Consider the following 25,108-nt stretch of genomic DNA (forward strand, 5'->3'; position numbering starts at 1 on the left):
AGAGACAAGAGTGTAGGAGGGATGGAGGGAAGTATATAGGCAAAGACTGCAGCAGAGTCTATTGTGAGTGAGGATGTGTGTGCTTGTCTTGTCAATCTCCTTGTTCAATTCCTTAGTATGTATGTGAAGCCAGGACGGCCTGAGAAGAATACAGCTCCGTGCAGTTCTTTAAATATTTCATTGTGGGGGGGGGGGGGGGGGGGTGGATTATGGAGTTCCCAGCCTTCCTGTTCAGCTCAGCCAAAGTTTGAAGGACTAATACAAAAACCTCATTCCTTATGTTCCGCTCTCTTGAGTTAATATAATACCCTGCAAAGGTGCACAGTCCTCCTTTCTTTACTTTTATTGTTACATGAATTCTTCACTGTTTTCCCAAATTCTTTCTACAGGAAAGAAAGAGTTGTCTTAACCTCACGCTTTCCTGCTTCCCTTTTGTGTAAATACAGTTTTCACACAGGGGTCTCCCTGTGAACAAGCTAATACAGCAACAGCTTTGGTGATTTAGTATTTCCTGGTAGGGTACAACTTCCAAACAAGGCTAACAAAATGATATAGAAACAAGTGAGCATGCAGTTTAAAAATTCATCTGGGAAAGGCCTTTAATTTGGGTCAAATGACTCTGCAGTAGTCATGACTGACATGGATCAGAAGCTTCCAGTTTTCTGGCATTTGGGATGTTGATTGTTTCTCACCTTTCCTTGGGAATAGGACGTTTTTGGCACATTTACCTCAGAAAAGCCTACATATTTGCACTCATTACAAGACATGTAGTGCTCAGTGCATAGAGCATGAACCATGTAAACTCCACCCCCAATTTTCCCGTTACTCTCCACGATCAGTACGGAAAACTAATCAAGAAAAACATTGCTTGACTTGTAGAGTCACTTGTAGAGTTTTCTTGAAGACGTTAAACGTCTTCAAGAAAACTCTACAAGTCCAGACGCCTTGCTTTAAGCTTCTCTACATACTATGACCTGGATGACTGAGAATCCTCATCAACATATTGCTTGACTAAATAACCCTGTCATGTAGCTGTTTTAGTATAGTTCATGTTAGCTACTAACTCTATAAGACCCCCTCCTGCAGACCCCTCTTCTGATCAGAGTCTATGACTTTCATCTAAAATGTCACCTATCTATCTGCACGTTTAAAATATTTAAGGAACAATAGTTTTTGTGTGACTAACAGCATTAGTAGCAAAGATTCTAACACTTTTAGGGTCACGAGGAAAAGAGGAAATAGAGCTAAAACCTCATAAGGCTTTGAACATATGTTTACATGTGTCCATCTCAGTGTATACACTTCATGGAATATCTTTACAACAAATCCTGCCACAGGTAGCGTTAGAGGGAATTCTGAGGTAAAGGAACAGCCCGAGCTGGCAAACACACAAGTTGGCATACCAGCACACCGTTTGCACTATCCACAGGCTACAGCTGGCAACCACCCACACATTACGGATCGCATCTGCAGTGTAGTCAACCACTGCCCATGCAATCAATGCTTGGCAAGATGACCGACTCACATGTGAACGTAGCAGTGAGAGCGTAGTAAGCTGGAGGGCTCTGCATTAACGTTACACAACAGTTCAGACATGCAACACGTCTTGGTATATCTGCAGACATGCATGGATAATATATGCACGCCTTTGTCCTCTACCAATAAAAAATAAAATGTTTCTCAAGCCTGGCAGACGGCACGGCTGACTTTCAAGAAATTCCACAAGCGAGTGCTTTCTGGAACTAAACGGGTGCAGCAAATCCTCTTAAAATCCTTTTAGACACCGTGGCAGTGGGGAGAAAAAGAAAAAGTTTCTCCCAGGCAAACATGTGCAGGTTTGTTGGGTTGATGTCATGCTCAGGGGAAGGACACTCGTGCCAGTTTATTTCTTCCAGGCTAGAAGAAAATGTTAATACAACACAAACCCTACAGGGTGTGCAGTGTGTCGACAGCCGGATTCAAGGAAACACTTCAGGGAGAGGACGCTTAATTTTTAAATTCAAGACCTCAAGAGTGTTGTGATTTACACATTCTTTTGTGTTTTAATAGGACAGTAAGATGATTTTTTTGAAGTTTTCTGTTCAGTTTACAACGTATGGCTGACCTGGACAGTTTAAATATGAAGTTTCCCTCCATGCAAGTAAAAACCCATGCGACCATCTGCTCTGGGCAGATTTACTTTAGATGAAATTCTGCAGCTGCAATGAAGTTTTAAAAGGCTGTCAACAAGTGCCAGCCAATCCAGCCACTGTGTCTTAAGGCTCTCCAATTTCCTCAAGTTTCTCCAAAACTAGTTTTCTCACTCTGATTGCTATTTACAAATTTGGGTAAATGAGCATGGGATTGGTCTCAGTGGTTTGTTTGTCGATTTGGTCTTTGCTTTCCTATTTCCTTTGGGCAACAGATTGAATTAATGTTTGTAGACACTATGATGCCACACATGAGGAAACAGAAGATTTTGCAAAATTACAAAACTCTCCCAATTACAGCTCTACAAACACATAAGACTGTGAAGAAAACTCATTTGGGCCATGACGGAGATTTTATCGTGTGTCAGCGGCACAAGGACAATAATTAGCTTCATTTACATGCTTTTCTATTTAAACAGACCCACGAATAGATATTGTTTACTGAGGATCCAGGCTCATGAACACATGGACACATTTGTGATATGTATTTTCAGCTTTTGACACACATCTTTATCAGTCCTGCCACTATTTTTCCTTTCACCCTGCTCTCTTTAGCTCCTATCTCTTTTCCTTTTTAATTACTTGTTGGAAGGTGTTTGGATTTTCACTGCACGCCTGCTGGTTTGGTCATTACAGGCCCCTGTAGGAAGTGGAGTGGCTGCCAAAGAAGCTTAGCAGCACACAGGCGCCGGGGACGTGTCTGTACTCACCTGGGGTAAATGAGGACAACTCTTCCTGCTGGCTTTGAGGCCTGTTCTCCCCTCAGGTGCTGTCCTGATGTTGAAGAGGGCCTGAAGTGCACACTGGGCTGCCTGGGTCTTGGCCAGCTTCTTGCTACGACCGCAGCCCTCAAATATCCGCCCGTCCACTCTCACCGCCATCACAAAGCTACGTAGCCGTCGCCCTTCAGCTCGCTCCGATAAACAGGCGTAGCGCAAGCCTGGCCGGAGCTCATTGAGCAATGCAACGGGGCTCTTTGGGGTGTCGGGCTCTGGGACAATTCCACCCAGCCTCTGCTGAGCCTGCACCATCAAGTCCAAGGTGTGGCGAAGTAACCGTCCATGTCTCAGCAGCTCACTCGATAATAGCTCACTCTCTGTTGCCGAGTTGCAGAGTGAGAGGCCGTCGGAGCACGATGAAGACTCAAATTCCTTAAAGAGCGTGCCAGGGAAGTCAGCCTGGTCTGAGGTGAAGTCAGCTGAGGGGTTTGAGATGTTTCCCATGGCTAGATGGGCCTGAGGGGCATTAGGGAACTGGATGAAAGACTTGAGAGCCAGTTCTGCTGCCCTCATCTTAGCCTTCTTCTTTGTAGGCCCCGTACCCTCAAAGGTCAGCCCGTTGACTTCTACGGCAATGGAGAAGACAGGGGCGTGGACGGGCCCTGTCTGAGACACCATGCGGTACTGGAGGCCCGGCCGCAGCTCATTCAGCTGCACAAGTGCATTCTTTGGAGCCTCAGACCAGGACAGTTTTTTATAGATCAGACGGAGCTGACAGAGGTGCCCATTGTTGTCTTCCTCTAGTGGCCGCTTCCTCTTCAGACCAGAACTCCCACTTCTTGTGGAGTCAGAGCAGAAAAGCGACTGGCACTCCCCGGATCCTATAGAGCGATCCTCTAAGTTACCGATATTACGATTCTCCTTTACCTCTGCACTGCTGGTGCCTGCGTTAAAAAAAACAGAAACAATGTCATCCAAAGAGATAAAAAAATAATCATGACATAAGTGAAAAGAAGGCAGTTATTATTTTGTGACATTCACGTTTATCCTGGCTGAGCAAAATGAATCAAGGAAAATCTCTTGAGGCAGATTGAGCCACTTGATACACAATGAAATGGTAATGAACACATCTACAATCATCTCCCTTAGCTGAGCCCACTTCATACCACAGGCCTCTATCATATTTAAGTGTTTTAAACCCCCAAATACAAATCTCCCTAAAATGGTGATGTTATCTGCCAAATCATTCCGTAATCTGCCTTCAAATTGGTTCTGAATCTGTGTCGTAAGTGGGAAACATTGGTCCCCGTGGTCGATGCAAGGCATTGAGCCTATTTGAAATGGGGGGCGGGGATCATGATGAGTGGCAGAGAATGAGAGAAATGTCTGTAGCCCGCTTTATTTCACACGTCTATCCACTGTAAGAGCAAAGTCTGAACAGCTGTGATACGCTCTTCAAACCTAGTTACTAGGAAGTGGTGGCGTATTGCATTTCTGATAGGAAATGAACAAAAAAAGGGCGTACAGATCTTGCCACAAGAATGTTAATGGTGGAATGGGACATGCTCATTGGTGGGCAGATTGTAGCGCTGGATGATATCCAGCTGTGCGTGTACCTATCATGAACACTTAATATTTAATGGCTCCCTTTTATTAGGATACGGATTCTAACACACACACTGACGGCCGTGTGTGTAATCAAAGAGCTGGTTTCTCAAATAATTAATTATGCGGACGACAGAGAGATCATTTCCATATTACGCCTGCCACTGAGAGAGTCAGCACAGCTTGCTGACAGAGAGAAAGAAAAGAGCCAGCAGCTTACTTAAACTGTCCTCGTCCTCTGTGCTGCTGGTCCCAGGGCTTATGTACTTGAAGGGAGCGATCAATGCTGACAGCATACTGACTTTCTCTGGAGAAGAGACAAGAGACACGCAGAGTCAACAAGAGGGCAGTGGCAGCAATGTTTTGATAGTTTTATCGATTAAAGCTGCAGATCATCGCCGCCCCAACACAGGAACAGAGGTGAGGCATAAGTGTACAGGAGCATGCACACAAAGCCGTTTCTCTGTCATCCATGCATGGGCCACAAACGGAGCAGGCTTGCCATTAAGCAAGGAAGCCAACACACACATACACATTTAAAATGCACACTAAAAAAAAACATCACAAAGACATAAAGTCCAATATAATACAGGTGCTTGTTCAGACATCTAATCATTACAAAAAAATAAATCACCATTCATCACAGTGGAGTGGAGAGCACAGATTAAAAAGATTAGACACCACTTTGTAAAGGGGTCCCTTGCTAATATTAGGGGTAGTCACATGACTGTGAGACAGTAAGCGGAGACCATGAGGAAGCTGTCAGAAGGAAAGAAAAGCAAATGAACTGCGTAAGCTGCATTGTACTTAAAATCACTTAGAGCTCCAGCTGAACTGAATATATTTAATCTTGGTGGAGAAAAATGTTCATGATTGATACAAAAAGTTCATCAGTGCATCACTATTTAACTTTTTTTTTTTACAATTTAGACATTTGAAATCCTCCAAACCACCCAGCTGCAGCTCTGATGAGAAACGTTCTCTCTTTATCAGTGCTAACTTGTCTCTCATGTTCCTCCCTGGGGCCCGCTGCTGTCCAGGTGTGCGTGTTGTTTACAGTATGAAGCCCTATTAGGACCATCGCTTGGTCTGGTGCTCTCTATGCAGCACTGAGCAGAATTGACAGACCAGTCTGGCGCTTTAATTAAACCTCCTCTCGCTTCCCAACACCAGCTAATGATCAATAAAAGAGAAAGGTAAAGGAAAGGCAACAAGAGGGGAGGGAACAGTAGTGGACAAGAAGTGCAGGGAGGTGATGGAGGAGGAGGAAGAAACAGAGGTTTAGACAAGTTTATGTGGCTGTGTGGAGCGTTAGAGGGTGAGCCAGAGGTCAAAGTGTCCTCCAAACACTTCCTGCCCTTCACCCCCAGCATCCAGGCCTGCAGAGCTAACTGCTGTATAAACAGGGTACCACATTACAGGGCAATAAACACATTTTGATAAGAGCGCAAGGTTGTGAATGAGCTCGGCCCCTCTTGCTCTCACTTTTCGCAGCACAACAGCACTAGAGGGGCTCAATGAGTCACTCCGACACACATGGTTACACTCTAAACACTGTGGCTAGAGCAGTGCAAGTCCTTGTGGGCCAACATCACAATACACGCATTTGCATTCTGACCTAATTACGGCCTAAAGCTCAACACAAGCAGCAATTTGGCCCTAAATGACTCCCCTGGCCAACAGGGTCATTATACAGACCATTTTCAAATCAGTCTATATTGTTTTTAAAGCCCCTAAAGTCTCATTTACAGTTATAAAATGTGGCTGGCTGCTGTGTTTACAAATGGGGCAAAATCAGGTGTCTTTAAAGGTCTGAGGACTGGTTCGGCATATCTTAGCCCATTCGAGCATTTGTACACAAAATACGTCCACTTCCTTGTAGCGTGAAAGACAAATGTTCCCATCAAGCATGAAATTAGAGAGCACAGCGAGGCCAGAAATTAACACACACAGGAGCCCAAGCTTTCACACTAAGGCCCGAAAACGCCTGTAATGTATATTTGATAACGCTGTATTGCCGAGAGGTCTGAACCACCCACTCAACAGCTTCCGCCAAGTCAAAGGGCCCACTGGGCAATGAGGCACCGGGGCTTGCTGTTAACAGATGCACACAGTATGTATGAAATGTCACGACTTTAAAATCAGAAGCGTGAGAAAATGTACTTCCTCAGGGAAAAACTGGGGTCAAATCTACTGTATAGGTTTAAAACTCATTAGCAAGCAGTGTCAGATTTCTTTTGTTCAGATCTCCTTGACTGTTTTTACCCGCTGATCATGGAATTCTGAGGATACATGAGTACAGCGAGCTAAAAGCTACTGTTAGCGTGCTATCCCTGAACTTGTTGATGGTGTTAAACATTTTTTTTTATACAGCATATTTTCCTTTGAGTTTTATTTCAGCATATTAACATTTGCCTATTATCAGCTGTGGTTAAGGGGAATGCCACTGCCACATGGGGGCTGTGATTAGGCTGTGACGCACCATCCTGTGCTGTCTGAAAGCCTGAACGCACCCTTTTTATTCATGTATTGGAAGGACTTTTCTATGGCGAGCTTTACATTTAGTGTGAGAACAAAGGTTTTGTTCATAGCTTTCATTCTTCAGGTCTGCTGTAATTTAATACAACCTTCTGAACCAATGCTCAATTCAAACGTCTCAGGATGGAGCTATTGAACATTAAAGACTGTGCTTTAAATAAGTGACGCCGAATCAACTGCACAGACGTGAGCAGCGTTGTTAAAACAGCCACCTCTGACTGTGCTTTCATTTTCAGACTTTAAGATACTAACGATTAACTAAAGGAGGCTATTAGTAAATGATCTGAATATTATCATCAGCCATAACTGACACCGCGGATCTGAAACACATCTATTTTAGCAGTAAATATGAGTGAATGAGGATGTCCATATGGACGCCAGATTGTAGCACCACCTGAATGCTCCTTCACACAGAAATCATGCGGTGTTGAGTCTGAAGTGCTCTTTTTGTGTCTTAGTTAGGGGAGATAAAGCCATCTGTGGTGAGACCGGCTTTCTGTTTCAGAATTTGTCCCCACTTAAATCCTCCCAGTGACCTTAGTATATGACATGTGGGCACATAAGGTGAATGTGCAATCCTCTCTGTGAAAGCCTCACTTAGAAGCTTAGAAGAAAAAAAAAAAAAGAAACCTGCCCGCCTGCTATAAAGTTCATCAAGTGTACCACCAATCACCTGTGCTGATGTGGACACCCGTTACCTTAGATGCCCTTCACGGTATCTGTCATCCATCCCTTGTCATTCAGCAGTGGGGGCCCGAATGAATGAAACAATGCATGCCAATAGTCTCAGCTCACTACGTCCATCCCCCACTGCACCAGGACACAGCGAGAGGAGACGACGCTCATTTGTTTCCACCACATAAAGGCTGGGAGGCGGCGGAGAGCCAGGTTAGATAGGGAGAGCCTTGGCAAATGGCCATACACTCCTGATAGTGGCAACAGTGGTGATGGTGTCCATTCACAATGAGCTGTCTCTCTCTCCTTGCACTTCCTGCATCAGTTCTGAGGAGAGGGTAATGAGCCCAATCAGATTTCCCCATGGCTCAGCATAACGAATGGGTCAGATGAGCGACGGGAGACACTATTGAAACAGGCGCTGGGGGAAATCATTGACTGTCTCTCTCTCTCTTTACCACCTGCTTCTCTCTCTCTCTCTCTCTCCTGTCAGTATCTGTCTCTGGATGTCTTCCTGAGACTGAACACCACTCAGCCACTAAATGAGAGGCTGCCCTGTTTCTCCTCAGCACTTTAAATCTGATTTCTGTCACCTCTCTCATAAAGAAAAAGCACATAAGAACACGATTGTGTTTTCACATTAAGCTTAAAAAAGCTCAAGGATGCAGCTGCTGTATCTTATAAAAAAAAGAAAAATCATTGATCAGAGTGAGCAATGCTTTTACTTTTGTACAAGAATGCCAAGAGTCAGTTGATACCTCCATCACCCCACTCATGTCAATTTTGGAATGACTGACAATCAAGTCTTTTCTCTGTTGTGGAGTAAAGTAGGTTCATCCCACAGTCTCTTATCTGGTCATTCCAACTACAGTACATTTTCTGAATATATTCTAAACTTCAAATATTTCCTGCTGGGTAAAAACAAACTGCAGATTTCTGCTCATTTCCACCACACAACGATTCTTGCCAACAGGATCTGTGCTTTTTCTTCAAGCTCAGGTATCACCAGCCTGTCAGCACAGACATGTGAGTTCCTGGTGCTGAGGAACGTGTTTTAATCACATTTAGGCAGCGGCAGTGTGAGAGTGATGTTCTGGTATAAAACAGAGCTTTGAGCTGAATGTTATGAAAGCAGAGCAGCGGGATGTATTAGCACAGACTGATGGATATTTAGTACCTGATTAGCGGTGGTGAGGACAAAGTAGCCAGGCCATCTGCTTTACATTTGCTCTCCTGGCTACTCATGCCAAGGACAGAGTCTTCACTGTGGGCACTAACTCTGCGCGTTGTGTGTGCTATTATCTCTTTACGCAGATGTTGTGTTGTTTGCAGGGTAAAACCTCTGATGGATCATCTAATAAACATGTTCAAGGCTTTTTTCAGTTACAGTGTGCACTGTTTACAGACTGTGATATGTGGGATTCATGTTGACGCCTTCAGGCAAATGTCTCACTTTCACTTTATTTGCTGTTATTCCTTGCTCTCATCAGGGACTCAGGTTGGCAGGTATTGCTTTTCACTTAATCACGTTAAAAGCTATGTGTGTATGTGAGTGAGACATCCTTTGAGACTTAAACTTTGTTGGAATTTACACATCAGTTGTCTTCATAATCTCACACTTTTTCATTTGATTTGTTTGTAAATATGTAGTATCATATTTAGCTTTTCAGAATGATAACTACAACAGACAAGAAGACATAAATTGGAATGACCAGGGAAGCCAATGAGGTTATTATGTGGACATTTTAGGCATGTTTTTTGTGAAGTACAATTTTATGCTTTGTCCTTCCTTCTCCCTGAAACAGCAGTGCTGGTGTTTTAGTGACAGAGAATCTAGCTACATGCTAAATACAGAGAAGAAGCCATGCACAAGCTCTCCTCAGTGTTGCAGAGGATGTCTCCCACCATCACCTACACACGTAGATTTTAGATTCAAACAAAGCTTGACCCTTCCTTCATTCACCAACACACAATCTGATCACAAATTGGCACAAGCTGAAACTAGCCACTAGCTTTAGCTTCATGTCTTCTTAACTGCTGCATGGCTTGTTGTCACACAGTCACATTTATGGCTCTTCTTATTGTGAGAATTCCCAAACGAAGAGCAGTGATAAAGTCAGGTTTTGGCATCAGTTACAAACATTTGTTTTTATGAGTGTGTTTGTGTCACATTTGTTCCTGTATAGCTGTGCGGCGTTCTATTACCACTTAGTGCATTATATCAGAAGGCCTTGGTGCAGAGATCTATAAATATTTAGCTGGCTCTTCATAGACAGACAGCGAGGGCTACTTCACTCAGAGCGAACCCGAGGTGGTCACAGACTACAACACTGTACACAGAGAAGAACTCCTGCACACACTGAATTGCTTAATCATATTGTGGCACAGGGGAAAATTTGATGCTCTCTCTCACATATTTTTTTTTTCTTTTACTTTTGCTTTTCCATTTTGACAGCGAGACACAGAGCACACTCTTCTGCTCCTGAGAGGCGCCTCGTCATGGTTGAGTGTCATTGCAGGGACATGCTCAGTGTGTGTGTGTGTGTGATGGCTGTGGCTTGTCCTAGAGGCCCAGCAGACGGTGTGATGATACAGTACAGCTGGCGATCATACCGAGACGATGCCTTGTCGTCCACATGGCCGCCTAACATCTCCTCCAGCACTCACCTCTGACAGCCACACTCATATTTCAGTGCAGGGTTAAGGCTTGTGATAAAAGCTTTTGAATGTCATACATCTCAGGCCTGAACTGTATAAAAGTATGTTTTCTGATAAGAAAAATATAAATTTTTCACTCTGCGACACCTGGAATAGGAAACATGTTGCCGCCTTTTGAGTTTGACTGCAAAAGCTTTTAGCTCTAAAATAGCAACATTTGAACAATAGGGCCTCAGAATGCTGAAAAGAGCCTTTATGAGACAGTGAAGCATACAAGGAAGGAACATGTCATCCTAAAAATGAACCTAGTCCCAGATGGAGCAGGAAGAGATATATAAGTAAAATCCTGTGCTGCTGCACCAATCCTTCCACCGAATACCTTTTAGCAATTAAAAGCAAACAGGCATCACTTTTTTTTCTTTCCAAACTTCCACACAGATCACGATCGCTAGCTGATAAGTGGCGGATTTAATGCGCACTCGCTTCCCCTCTTAACAGAATATTAATGTAGGCTGTCATCCATAAGAATGACTCATTTACAAGCGTGCAGAGGAAGCCGGGGACTCAAACCTGGATGAGGTTTGTCGCCCCGCTCGTTTGATAACAAGCACTCAAGTGTATTTACAAGGCAGAGCGAGCGAGATAAGTCTGCAGTGTAATGACACTAAGCAGGTCAGGAATGTCTCTGCCTCTCTGTGTGTTGTTGCTCATCTCCCTCCTATGGTTATCCCTCTTCCTGACAGCGAGCTTGTGCGAGCTTGGCGTCGCACAGCGCTGTCATCTGCACCAATGCGAAGCATGAATATGAAACACTACCTTCTCTGGTTGTGACTTGTGAAAGTCTGTTCTCGCAACTTTCATCGAATTTGTGCGCTCTGAGCTGAAATCCTGTCCCCACAGCTGCACTCACAACAGAAATGAGGCCGTCCGCTCACTAACATGGCCCTTTCTCATTGGTGATCCACATGTTGGTTTCCTATATTGGAGTGTGTGGGAGTCAATAGGTAGGTGTGAGGTTAGATACAAATTGGCCCGTTCGTGTCAAAGCCCTGCAGTCATCAGCAGCTCAAGCTTGAACGGTGGCCAGTGCTGGAAGGCAACACTCAGAGGAGAGGGAAGGTGTGAGGGAGACAAATAGCTGACAGGAGTGTGATTTCTTTTTGGTGCAACTTGAAGAAATTTGTATTTCACACTTATTTTCCCCCATTTTTTTTTTTGCTTTTACCTCACCTCTCCTGTTCCTTCTCTGCTAAATGGCATCCCTCTCCTCTCATCAAATAAAGGTCTGTGTGATCTTCCCCAGCAGTGTTTCAGGCTTCACATTATGACACATATAATCAGGCTGGCTGTTTGCACTACTTTGTTCAGCACAAATTGCTGCACCGATGGTCACGGCGAAGCACAGATGGGACGTGGACAGTTTTTCATCGGCTGTTCCATACCACAGAGCCCAACACATCTGGTATGCAGCGAGAAGCATCTTTGCACTAATTTGTTTGTCACTATATATTGAAGGGACTATCTGTCATCCTGCCATGCTTTGGTTGCAGCATGATGTTTGAAGAACATGGCTAGTCATAAGTTTCAGGCAGCCTGGCTTTTTGGCCGCCTGGGATTCTCTCTCTCTCTCTCTCTCTCTCTCTCTCTCACAGGGAGTCTGTAAACTTCTATTTAATGCAGCTCTCCAACCCTCAGCATCCAAAGAGAGATGAAAAGATAATCTAAGTCTCCAGGATGCTCACACAAGCATGAAGATGTATGAAAACAAACAGAAGCATTTATTTAAAAGACTCAATTAAAGTGTGAACTACAGCATGTGCCAAGAGTTAATTTACCGTTTGCTTAGTTACTGCTGTTGATGCCTCATATATGAGCGGGTTGTGATGTAAACAACATAAATAAAGAAATGATTGTATGTGTGTTTTACCATTGTCCAACATAACAACTTAATATGACATGTTTTGTATTTTTATCTTTTCTTACTCTGTGAATGTATAATTTTCCTTGTAAACATTGGAAAATGTCTCCTCTTCCTTACAATATAACGCTCTAAGCCAACACACTTTTTACATGGAAAACCTTAAACTGACAGAATCAAAGTTTACGTTGGCATAGCAACTGTTCTGAAGATCTTTTCAAGCGTTTGATTTACAATAATGTAATAAGAGAAGTGACATTTTTAGATGAGGACTGACCGATGTAAATCCATTAATGTGAAATGCCTGCCTTCTGGTAGCGTCTAGACGAGGGTCTTTCAAATTGAATGGTATACTCCTTGGACTTAGAAGTACTATGTTGCAACAAAGAGGTCAGATGTGTTGTTGTGTCAGATGTGTCAAAAAAGCATTTCCATTCACATAGTGAATACTAGCTTACTCATCACTAGCTAACTCATCAGGAAGGCCAACTGTGAAAAACATGTGTTTTAAATACTCTCATACATTTTTTAATGGACTTCAAACCTGGGTTTTGACTCGGCCATATTATAAACCACCATTTTTTGGATGGTGCTCCGAATCATTATCCTCTTCACCTCAACTTTCAGACAGATGGGCTCTCATTATCTTTAAGCACACTTGATACGAGGCTGAATTCATGTAGTTCATCAACGGCCACAAGCCGCCTGCTCCCCGAGCCGCCGAAACAAGCCAGCCAAGCTTGTATTCAACACAGCAATACTTCCGCTCATATTACAGCCAAACAACTCCATCATTGATTGGCCCAGATAAAAAATGTATAGTGCTGACCTGCCATGCCTTGATAATGTGTGGTTACACAGCGATGGATGGACACACTGACGTTGTGGAGAGCTTCCACTCGGACTCCTTACAGATCTCTGTTTTTCTGAAGAATACTTTTTTTTTTTTTAAATACAACCCCAGAGTGGGAAAAAGAAAGGCAAACGTGATGAATGTCTTCTGACAGCTCATAATGTCCCCTTTCCCATTCTATGCTCTACATTTAGTGTGATTCTAAGTCAATTAAAGAACTGTTTGATGTTGATGCATTCAGACTTGGAAATTAAGCCTCAGTCTGGTCGTTTGTTCGTCGATCTTCGTGTCCTACAGGCAGTAAAGCGCTGATGATATTGGGAATATTAGAAAAAGAAAAAAAAATATGTGTATTTACAGGAAAAAAGGAGTCCTGGAAGCTTTCAATGGATGAGAAGCACACTTTGGTGATATATTTTTTATACAAAATTCAACACAAAAACAGGAAAAAAAAAGTGTAATGGGGACCGGAAAAGTGGGACGTTTGAGTGAAATGTAAATAGCACTGTGCTTGCACAGAAATCTATTTTTCAAGGAGAAAAAAAAACACTTTTATCTGACGACAAGCACTTTCCTTGGCTACTTAAGAATGACATTAATGTTGCAGGGGAAGATGGTGCTGCGGTAATACTGCCTGTCATGGGATTTGGAAAATTCCAGGGCACTCAATATCTTAAGAAATATCGGTTTTACATGAACTTCAATTGGAAAAGGAAAAAAAGCTTCTGTGTCTTGTTCAAGACTTATATTAGACCCGTCTAGGTCTGAGTAACTTAAAAATATTTTCCAATTTGCAGAAATTCATGTAGAGAAAGCTGAAAGCGACATGAGTGGGCCGAGTTGGGAAATGTGATTTCCTACAATTCAAAGGGGAGAAGCCTGAAATGAAGGGTTTTTTAATGAATCAGCAGAAGAGACTGTATGCTCTGTACATGGAGGGAGCACACAGGATTATTCATAGTGTTCTTACATTTACAGATGTGCTGTAGAAACAGGTCACATTTCTGAGCCACCTGTGGCCTCTTCACACACACTTCCACCATTGTACAGCTGGTTTAATGCACAGCTGGTGTCAACCAAAATCAAAAGCCCTCACATGAAAGGGATGTACAGTACAGCCGAGCAGAAGTGAAGAGAATGAGAAATGATATATTTAGTTCTCAAACTGTCGCCTGCTCCTGAGAAATCTGCTGAATAATGGAGAGGTAGAATGTGGGCATGCGGACAGGCTAAAAGGTTTTCGCTGTCTTTCTTTGATTTGGTGCCACTGAGACGAAAGCATGCCTCATGTCATGACAACCCCACCCCCCCGCCTCATGTGCAGAAGCTTAGTATCTTCACTATTAGCGCGGTTTAGAAGCTATAATTCTCTCTGACAGATGAATAATGATATCCTACTGACTTGAAATAAAGGTCATGTGTCTGCTGGTCCTGAGCTTTGAAGGCGTGAGAACTGTGTAGTAAACGCAAGACACTAAAAATAACAAAAACAACCGCTTAATATTAGCACCCTGCCTGGGTCCCTTCAACAATTCAGCGAATAAGCTAACCAGTCTGTGCTTCATTCTAAAATGGTTTTAAACTGTTTAAGAGTTTAGTTTCATTCAAGCTACGAAAATATACATATATAACATTAGGGCTGAAATCTGAAATCTCTCGATTTATTAGTGGATACGTTCTGGTTCGACCTAAATTCTGAATGGTCGAGTTTCTGTAACGTGTAATTTTATCAGGAGGAATGTACCAAGTGCTAATGGGGGTGTTTTCCGTTTCACAGGTAACAGCCAATCTTTGAACACCCCCACTTGTTTTCTACTTTGGTTTAGCCCGACCTACTAGAGACTGATGGACTGAAGCGTACCAGGCCTGGTGGTTTGCTGAATATTTATTTAGTTTTGACCGTGTCATTTAAGTCAGTCCTCCTCTACCATGTCAGAGACATCTGCAGCGTGGCAGCGCTTCATGAAAATAGACACGGAAAAAGGTTTGCATCCTGAATTTCCCCTCGCGGATCAATAAAGTGTCCATCACAGCTCGACTACAAACATGGCATGTCACCTAAAAACAAAAAGCTGCCTTGTCTGTGTTAGGTTGCCTCGTCCATTTTGAGCATATCGACATTGACGTATTCCAATGTTTTAATGTTTTTTGTAGGCTCACAACAACGGCAGCATCCTTCAGATATACCCAGACCACGGTGGATGTTAAGCCTCCCCATCATCCAAACGTCATTCTGCAAAGCGCTGTACATATACTTCTTGTTAATGAATCACCCCTCCCTGACAACTTTCTCTACTTTGCCACTCCAACCAAAATTAGCACAATAATCAGTCCTATAGTACCACAAATCAATAGCATCAGACCAGGCAGAGACCCTCATATTAAGCCAGTCATGGCTTGTTGTCTATTTGTCTCATAGCTTTAAAACATACAGTATAAAACCCAAGAAAGTCAGTTTAATGCCACAAAAAAAAACATTAAGACTGGAATTCTGTGAAAGCAGCATCAAGCTGAAGTCCCAGCGAGCAGCAATCACTCCACATTTAAGCTACAGATAGAAAAAAGGAGCCTCTTAAGTGAAACAAAGAGGCAAACGTCACATGAAAATAAAAACGACTTTTATTCTGAGCGTGCGCCATAATTCTAACTACTCCAAATCACTTTCATTCACGCAGGCCTCCCGCCCCCCCATCACCTTCTGTGAGCCTCTGATCCACAAGCCAGCCAGCGCTACCTTCCCACCTCAGCCCCCGGCTCAATGAATGATGAGTAATGGTGTAGGAGAGTGAGGTCATTATCAAGATGTGGAAGTTTGAATCGGCACACCGGAGGCTTCATTTGTGCTGCATTCACGACTCCTTTTGACTTTGAAGTGTGCGGCACACCTGACTGGTGGTGGAGAGTTTCTGCTCATTTCCGCTTCGTCTCTTTGATGCTAAAAGCGGGCTCGTCTATTTTGAGAAGGGCCTCCACAATACTTCCCTAAATGCTGGATGGAAGCGATGTGGGAAGCAGAGGCAGAGATTTACAGTTTTTATTGAATCTTACCTCATCTCATCAGAGACAATTTCAGTCATCACATTCTCACTCACGCAGTTTGCCACGTATGAACTCTTGGCCTTGTTCTCTTCACACCACATGGTGGGCAGGTTCGAGTTTGAATCCCATGTGGGACACGCCTTGCTTTGTTTACCTTTCACTTGCTGCTAGCTGCAGTTTTGGCAACAGGAAAGATAGATGGTCATGTGATCCTGTGATCTCACAAATGAGCCGATATGATTGAACTAAGCTCTCCAGTGGTTTGACTTTTAAGCTTGTTCCATACTCCACGAGAACAGAGAACTCGCTCCTCGCTCCACGGGTGGTAAGAGTAACAAAATAGCTTGTTTCGGCACGGAGGTACCATACTCCGCGAGAAGTGTGTGCGCATACGGCCCTCCCACGCAGCGCACGTCACACACAAAAGGTTGATAATGCAGTTGTGTTGCAAATTGTGTGCACAGTCGTGGTTACCTGGCCTAACGAGCTGATAATGCTCAGGGAAGAGGGCGCGTAGCATGACAATAGATAGAAGATCAGTGTAGCTGACTGTAGCAGACCTCTGGTCTGTACGAGTTTAATTCTGTGAACGTGTGCCCTCCGTCTCCTGGTGTTTTATGTGCGTGTCGAGCCACTGTAACGCCGTGATCAATACTGGGATTAATTTTTATCGCCACCTTTTGGACAGACACTCTGCTCTGTGCACCGTGTTTCTCCTTCCAGGAGCTGTTTGCATCTAAACTGTCCATCGTCGTTGTGCTTCCTCCTTCTGTCTGTGTGTTCTGCACCCGAAGAAGCTCTTGTGCTTATCCACATTCATCACGCCCACAAGGAGCGAGTTCTCTGTTCTCGTGGAGTATGGATCCAGCTTTACTTGCCTTCATTAAAGTACTGTCAAGCCATTAACATTTGTGAACTTTATTCATTGCATTAAGGTTTTGTGTCAGCCTCCATGACACCTTACATTGTTGCTAGGAGACCTGTGGCATACCTCCAATTTGTACTCATAATATTATTATTATTATTTCCTGCAGAGGTGGTTTTGTTTGTGAGAAGTTGTCAACTTCACTCTGCAGCTCTGTGCATGCATGTTTTTTTCTGCCCTGAAACGTCGGGTATGAGTCACTCTATAGCTTCACTCTTCAATCTCAAGTGGATAGTCAGTCGCTATTTCTAGGGTGGTACCGCACATTTAGTCACTTCAAGGTTGTGTTTGTTTGTGACTACAAGATAGAATGTCACTGTCTGTGTAGGCAAAGCACTCTGCTTCTGCTACAACAGAGAAGCCCATGAAATGGAACACCATCTTACTGTGTGGCTACAGTAGCCTCTGATAGGTGGAAACAAATGGAGTTTGGCACTGCTACCCAACATAGCTGTGTATGATACAGTGTGTAGCAAATGCATTCTGACATTAATACAAGCTTTTGTCTGTTTGGATCCATACAGCAGTGGGGAGGAAAGTGCTGCATCCTTTCAGGCTGTACTGTAAGTTTGGTTCAGTGCACCCATGCTACTATTCAGGTTTCATCTACAGCAAGACAGCTAAAAAGTTATTGATCAATCATTGGCTTTTTAATTTTTTAACCTACTTAACTTTTACTGTTTTATAACTAACTTCAACATAGATTCCTTTTTACTTATTTATGGTGTTTGACTTGTTCAATGATTTATAGAAATAAAATGTGGCTGAAGAACAGATGAGCAACATAGTGATGCAGTTGTTAGCATAGCAACAGCTCGCTACCTACAGAAACATTAGTTTCAAGACAGAGGTATTAAATTAGCTAGCCTATTTATTAAGTTATATAAACAATCCTGAATACAACCAACAGGATTTAACACTGTGAGAGGAGCAGTTTCTAGATAATATCAATGTTTATATAAAGACACAGAAGCTGCTGAGGTTGCTGACCTTCTGCCTGAAGCATGCTGCTTGAGCCTCATGGCATGTGTCCACAGAAATCCATTATTTTAATGCTATGGAGTTTTAGTTTCTGTTTAAGCAGCCATGCAAAAAATAATTCTGCTAATGCAAACCAAGGGCATCCAGTACAACTCGATATAATAACATATTTTATATAAGCAAACGTTTCCGAGCAAGCTGCCGTTTTGGTGCCGGATGACACAGACGACAAAAAATCATCCTACAAATGTTCATTCGATCTTTTTAGTTCCTGTGATACAGTAGATAACTAAAATATTTTCAGTGGTATAGATAATGATAAAAAAAGTAATTAATAAGGTCCTATAGTCCACATTAGGTGTGAGAACTGTGCAATAGTAATATGTGTTTCTCTTCTTCCTGTGTGCCTTTGCCTCCCTCTGTCTGCCTCCACCCTGTGTTCCTGCCTCTGTAAGCCTCTCTACCTGGCTGCCTGTCGCCCTGCCTGTCAGACCGACTATCTACCTATCAATCTGTGAGTGTGTCCGCCTGCGCGCGGTGATAAGGAGCACTGGGTGTCTGTAGCCCTGACACCAGCTGATTTATGCCGGCCTCTTTCCCTTTAGGGGGCCGATTTGTGAGAAAATCCCCAACGACTCATGCTGACTTTGTGTGCACGAGTGCGTATCTGTTTGTCTGGCTGTTTGCATGTACGTGTGTGTGTGTTGTGCCAGCTTCATCTGTCAAAACAAAGATGACAGGGAGTTGTAACTCTTTTATTGCCGGCACATCACTCATGGCTGATTTGATAGAAGAAGAGCCCTTTAATGAACAACATGCTGTACAGGACAGGTATTCATGTACAGAAACATGCTGGAATCTCTTCCACCAACAGATTGAAGAATCAATATGTAATAAAAGATAAATGAGTATAAGCACGGTGTATTGCTAACTCACCTTAAAAAGACGATGACTTCCACTGTGAGAGGCAGGCCGCAGTCTGATTGGGAGTTAAAAATTAATGTGAGAAACAGCCTGAAACCGGTTTCTCTCTCTGTGTGTGAGCATCATTCATTCTTGTATCTAATTCAATCAATTCTGATTATTCTTGCAAAGCTCGACTTCTTTACAATGAATACAAACATAATAACATTGACCTTAAAAATGCATACGCAGCAGTCAAAAATCTGGGGCCGTATTAACAAAGATTCTAAGAATCCCCTCAGAGAGCTCTTAGCTTAGCTAAGACTCTTAGCTTAAAAGTGATTTAAGAACATTCTATATGATATTAGCATAAGACTACCTGCTCAGCTGCCATTAACTTTCTGAGATTGCTGTTTGTTAAATAGAGGCGCTGCTGGAAACGGGTCAAATAATGCGCAAACCAAACTGGACTGAGTTAGCTGATGAGAGAAAAAAACGTGACGAGCAAAAATCAGCGAAGTTTTTAAGAGACAGGCATGGGAGGTCATAGCGCAGCAGATCAGCGCTTACTTCCTCCTGGTTTTGTGCACAAGCGACGGGAGCGCAGAGACCTTCCCCGCTCCCGTCGCGGGTGAAAAGCAATGGTATGTCTGCAATATAAGATGATGGTCAACCACAAACATTATGCCCACTCCATCTAATCTTTAAGTCTTTAATGACTCACTGTCATTCATGGTTTGGGGAACGTTTCTCCTCTCTGTCCTCTCTGTTTAAGGAACTCTTAAGCCTCTTAAACGTCCTCCTCTCTACTCCTCTCAAGGGCTAGGATGTTTTGTGTATTACTTTTATCTTTACCAGGATTTAGTTTTGGTTTTAGTCAAGAAATTCTTAGAAAACATAATTCTTAGAATTTTCTTAAAATTTAAGGGAAACTCTTTGTGAATGCGGCCCCTGCACTCCATCTAATTTATTTTCAGTAAACTGTCACAATGGCCTGACAAACATTTGTATGTAGACAACAATAAACCTAAGTCTTTATATTTACAAAGTGTAAACAGACCTCTTTACTGTGCGCTGTTTTATTGAAACACTTAATGCAACACAAACCAGCGCTCACTGTAAACACAAACCGCTTATTAAAAGGCTTTTGAAATATGAAACAACGATGCGCTCCCCTGATCTCCTCCTCTGTTGATGAAGTGTTGGTTTCTCACTTGAAAGAGGTCCCAGGTTCAAATCCCAGACAAGCCCTTTAAAGTGATAATGACAGTCACATCACTCTGGGTTGCTTGCCCACGTGTCGCTCCCTAACAGTGACCTCGGCAGTAAAACTGTGCTGAGGACGTCCATACTCTGACAGCTGCTATGATGACACGCTGTCCTTTTCAAACCATTACCAGCTAACCATGATAGGGTCAAGGGAAGTCAGCCATAGCTGACCTTAAGTGAACTCTGTTCTGTATCTGTCTGTCATTTATCACAAGGTGACTGTAACCTAAGTGTGTCTGCCCCCCCATTCTCCAAAAGCATCTCCTGAAATCCAGCGCTCTGATGCTTCTGGATTGACTCGGATCAAGTGTGCTAACAGGGATATGAAACCAAGACTCTGACTAAAGACTGGATGGACCCACTGGGTGGCATTCAGGATCTGCGTTTTTACTCCACTCCAATACTATTATCTCTACTTCATCTCCAGGTTTCTTTTTAAAGTTTTGTCTTTATGTTGGTGGTTAAAAAAAAAAAAGGAGTGCAGAGGAGTGAGAGTGAAACAACATGTCTGTCTGTGCTGTTCTGGCTCCAGCACAGCTCTGTTGATAGAATGTACGTTCAACACACCCAGGGCCTGTTTGCTGAGATAATTAAATTCTCAAAAGATGCAAGGAGACGCAACACGTAAATTAATTTGAGCTGCAGCAACAGACAGGATTTATGCCGCTTTGGCGGGAGCATTCACTTCCAGAACAAATAAATGGGATGTTTTTGAAATTAATTACTGTTCCAGTACGCCATTAAAGAGTATCAGTTATCAGATGACTTTGAAATACACACTTGGCTCTTTTGATGTGTTAATGATGACAAAGTAAATCATCCTTCCTGCCATGGAGGAGTTACAGAGACAGGCAGACAGAAGGAGGAAAAAAAGGCAACGTGCATCAGTGAGTAGAAAACGAAAGAAAATTACTTGTAAAGGAATAAACGGCAAAAGGCTAAACTCTTAGGTTTTATATAACACAGAATTATTAAACTAATTCATTTGAAGGTTATGGTCTTCATGGTTCAGACACTAACACATTTCTGTTCCTGTTTTTATTCCCCACTCAACATCCCTGAGAAGGTTTCAAGTGTGGGTTCAGATCCTGCCTGAGGCTCGCTCAGTCTACTCTAAAATATACAAGCATCGTTCGCTTCAAATGAAGCAGCGCGCCTCTGAATGTAGGCCAGAATTACAGCAGATATGACTGATTGTGTCTCACTCTCTCCACTGTTGTAATTTAGGGGCTGGATTTAATAGCCTGGCCCTTAATCCATGTCAAGGAAGGCAGAAAAGGCCCATTTGACATGGGCTAACTTCCCTCTGTAATTAGAAAACCTCATTAAGTTCATTAAGTCATTGCTTGTGTTGGGGGATTTGTTTTACATGCGCCGCCAACAGACTCAGGCCACCGCTAGCAGAATGTAGGCAGTGGATGAAATGCAGAGTGGGAAGCATTTAGGATAGGAGTTCTGATGGTGGTGGTGCCGCCGCTCTTCTATCATGACCATCTTCTGAGGGTCCTTGGCTGCAGCTATCACTCCAAACAGGAGGGAGAACACACCATGGTGGCACCATTTCAATGGGGAGGGATATCAACGTGACACATTTCTGAAAGGCCCTTTGTCTTTACTATTTATCGGAGGCCTTGAGCACACAGAGAGAGAGGGGTGGGGGAATACCTGGTGAGGCCTTGGGGAGCGACACAGTAACAGATGACTAGACGCCACCGCCAGAGGCCCTCTGTTTCTTTCTTTTTTTTTTTTTTCCAGTTTTGGCTCCTGGACCCAATGATTCCAATTTGGGTGTCAGTGAGAGCAGCGATTTATCATTGGTTGGATTACTTAGTGGGCTGAGAGCAGAGGGCTATTCATCTCTGTAGCTGACACCACCTCGGCCAGAGAGACGCCACGCTGCCAGCGCTACCAGCAGTCCTGATGCAGTTGGCGAAACAACAAACTCCTGGAGACAGTCACTCGGACCCAAATACACTCACTCACAGATGCAGGAGGAAGTGTGGGTTGTCACTATGGGTGCAGGAAGTTACACATAAGTACACAATAGAATGAGAAACAAAGGGACCCAATGACAAGTTTCCTAACATTAGCCACCATTAGCTAAAGATGTGGCCGGAGAAATACGCTCACAAGGACTGAAATATCGATCTTGTGGCGTTTTTCTGGTGAGGACTGGGCATTTATTGTATTGTAGTTGGATCCCAAATTGTTCAATAAACTGCATAGACTATGTTATGTGAGTGTACTTTAGGCAGTATAAAGCATTGAATACATCTCTAAAGGCACGGCATACAAAGCTGTAATTAAATCTTTACCTTCAGATGTTAGTATGTAGTATCTGCTTCATTGACTCCACAGAACCGAACAGATTTCTTTCCTCGAATATAAAATGACCTGACTTATACCATTCACATCCCTGTTGTAATACTGCTTAGGTAAGCAACCAAATAGCTTAGCTTAGCATGACCAAATAATATCATTTCATTAAAGATAAAGATAGAGCAAGAGAACCATATAAGGCTTTTAACAAAGAAAATGTTAGCTTTTTTCTCTCTTTATGCTAAGCTAATCAACTTCTTATTTAACCCTTTCTACCCCAAGCCTATTTTTTAAGGCATCAGCTTGAAAATGGCATGCCCAAAATGAATAGAGTATATCTCAGCAACCACAAGGTGTATTTGGATACTTTTTGTGTCATAATGAAGTGAACACCTGGTAAATCTTTGTAAATTAAGATGGCACAAAGCATCTTACAATGAATATCTCCTTACAAATGATGCAGCTGAAGCATCCAAGTTATCTCAAGCTGTAGCTAAACTTGTGGACATGATGTCTGCCAAGTTTTATTTCATTCTAATTAAAGGAAACAAAATTCAACCCTAAGGCCTAAGATATGATCGTGGTATTATATTATGGAGTAAATTTGTACATACAAAAGCTGCAACCTACATTACTTCATCCACAAATACACAATAAATACAATGAGTATCGAAGTCTGAGTGAAAACCACGTTTATGGAACACACACACACACACTTTCACACACTAAAACACACACTCTTAAACACCCCCCTGCCAGGCCTGAACACCACCCTGTGCTGATAAGACAGAGCAAGCACTTGCTTCCCTGCAGGTGGAAAACAAGGTGGGCATCCATACACTCGGCCTCACACAGCACGCCGCATTTACAATACACCTCTGTGGCATCAACATAAATCTGCAGCATGTGCTCATCCAGTATGCACATGATTTAAAGCCCTGGAATGAATGTCAGGGCCTCCATTCATTTTAGGGGCAACAATAGAATGAAAGGAATATCCACAGAGGGAATAAAAGGGTTAGTCCAAAATGGTAAATGGAGCAGCTCGAGGTAAAATGGAACATTTCTTCGTCACGTAGTGACACACTTTTGCTTTGGTCAGGAGTTCGATAACAAAGGAAGAGAACAAAAAGGCAAAGGGCGAGTCGTTTTTGAGCCAGTGTGTGCGCCTCGATACTCCAAACCTTTTTCCTAGTTTTGCTCTTTTTCTTTTCTTTTTGACACCTTGCACAAAGATACAAAAGTACACTCCTTCCCCGAGCCAGCATCCGCACAACAGAGCTTCCTACGTGTCATTCGTGCTCTGCACAGCATGAGCAAATTCACACACACAAACACACACACCGCTGAGTCTGCACTGTGAACCACGCACTCCATAAGCTGTGTTACAACTCAGGGAAATGGACTTGAGAGTCACGGGCAGCCATCTGAAATGGCACAACTAAATTATCAGCTATCAGCGAGGAGGGAGAAACACAGAGCGAGAGACACAGACGGATAAAAGGGAGATTCCATCTAGAGTCCGCTTATTCTTGTGAGTCGCATCAAAAGGAAAAGTAATTAAGTCGTCTGAGGATGTTATTGGAAACGAGAATTCTGCCAGTGAGGCTGCGGGCTTGTGATGCCTGCAGCTTATCCAGTGTGTGTGTGTGTGTGTGTGTGCATGTGAGTATTTCTGTGACTGACACGCCGCCGTGCAGTGGAAGATGAGACCTCTGTTGTGCGTTTGTAACAAGCGCAGCCAGCCGCTCCTCATTAACCTTTTGGGAGATAAGCCTGTTTTAAGTCCATGTTTGAACAGCCTGTGTGAAGTATCTCCTACTGATATGTGGCTAGCCAACCACCCAAACCGTCCTCGCACCCCCCCCTTCACATTCAATATTCCTCCTTCCTCACCTCTGCCAGATTACCAGAATTAAATTTCAATTTTAATCACAGGCCCGCAAATCTCCATAAATCTAGCACCTGAGCCACCCTTAATTATGAAACAAGCATTCTGGGGCGGCGTGCTGCCGTGGCCCCGCTAACAAGGTTAAAAGGTGCAAAGTGTGTGTAATAGGAAGCAGAGGAACTCACTGAGCAATTGTTAACACCATGTTAGCTACTCCACTTCTTTTGTCTCTCGTCATGTTCTCTTTCTATTTTCCCAGCAAGCAAAATACACAGAGCACCTTGTTAGAGGCGCTAGGCTAGAAGTAATGTAATTTAGCTAAGTGGTGAGTGTGGAGGTGCCAGATGTGTGTTTTGCAGTGGATGGCATCGGCAGCGGTGATGGAGCAGGCACATACAGAGGCAAAGCTGTTACATTATCTCCTGCTCGCTGGAGTGCTGTAGACAGCAGCAGATAATTGGCAAAGAGGAGTCTGTTTTCTGGAGGGACTTTGTTTTCTTTTCTGTCAGCAAGAACTTAAAACTAACTTGGAAAGTGTATTAACAATCATGTACAGTAAATAAATATATGTTGGATGTCTTTTTTGAACTGACATGCACCATGCAAGAACAAGCAGCTAATTATTA

The 25,108-nt window shown here is 43.2% G+C and overlaps 1 protein-coding gene across 1 annotated transcript in view; it reads right to left on the minus strand.

The window, feature by feature from the left end:
* The window catches only part of adarb2 (adenosine deaminase RNA specific B2 (inactive)), a 138,409-nt gene that overhangs the window by 44,969 nt on the left and 68,332 nt on the right, over positions 1–25,108 (minus strand). Inside the window, exons 2-3 of the mRNA XM_028433209.1 lie at positions 4,734–4,820; positions 2,900–3,852 (exon numbers count right to left, since the gene is read on the minus strand). Coding sequence (XP_028289010.1) covers positions 2,900–3,852; positions 4,734–4,820 — 1,040 coding nt within the window. The remainder of the gene's footprint in view (positions 1–2,899; positions 3,853–4,733; positions 4,821–25,108) is intronic.

This window comes from Parambassis ranga, chromosome 20 (assembly GCF_900634625.1).
Source record: "Parambassis ranga chromosome 20, fParRan2.1, whole genome shotgun sequence".
Taxonomy (NCBI): domain Eukaryota; kingdom Metazoa; phylum Chordata; class Actinopteri; family Ambassidae; genus Parambassis; species Parambassis ranga.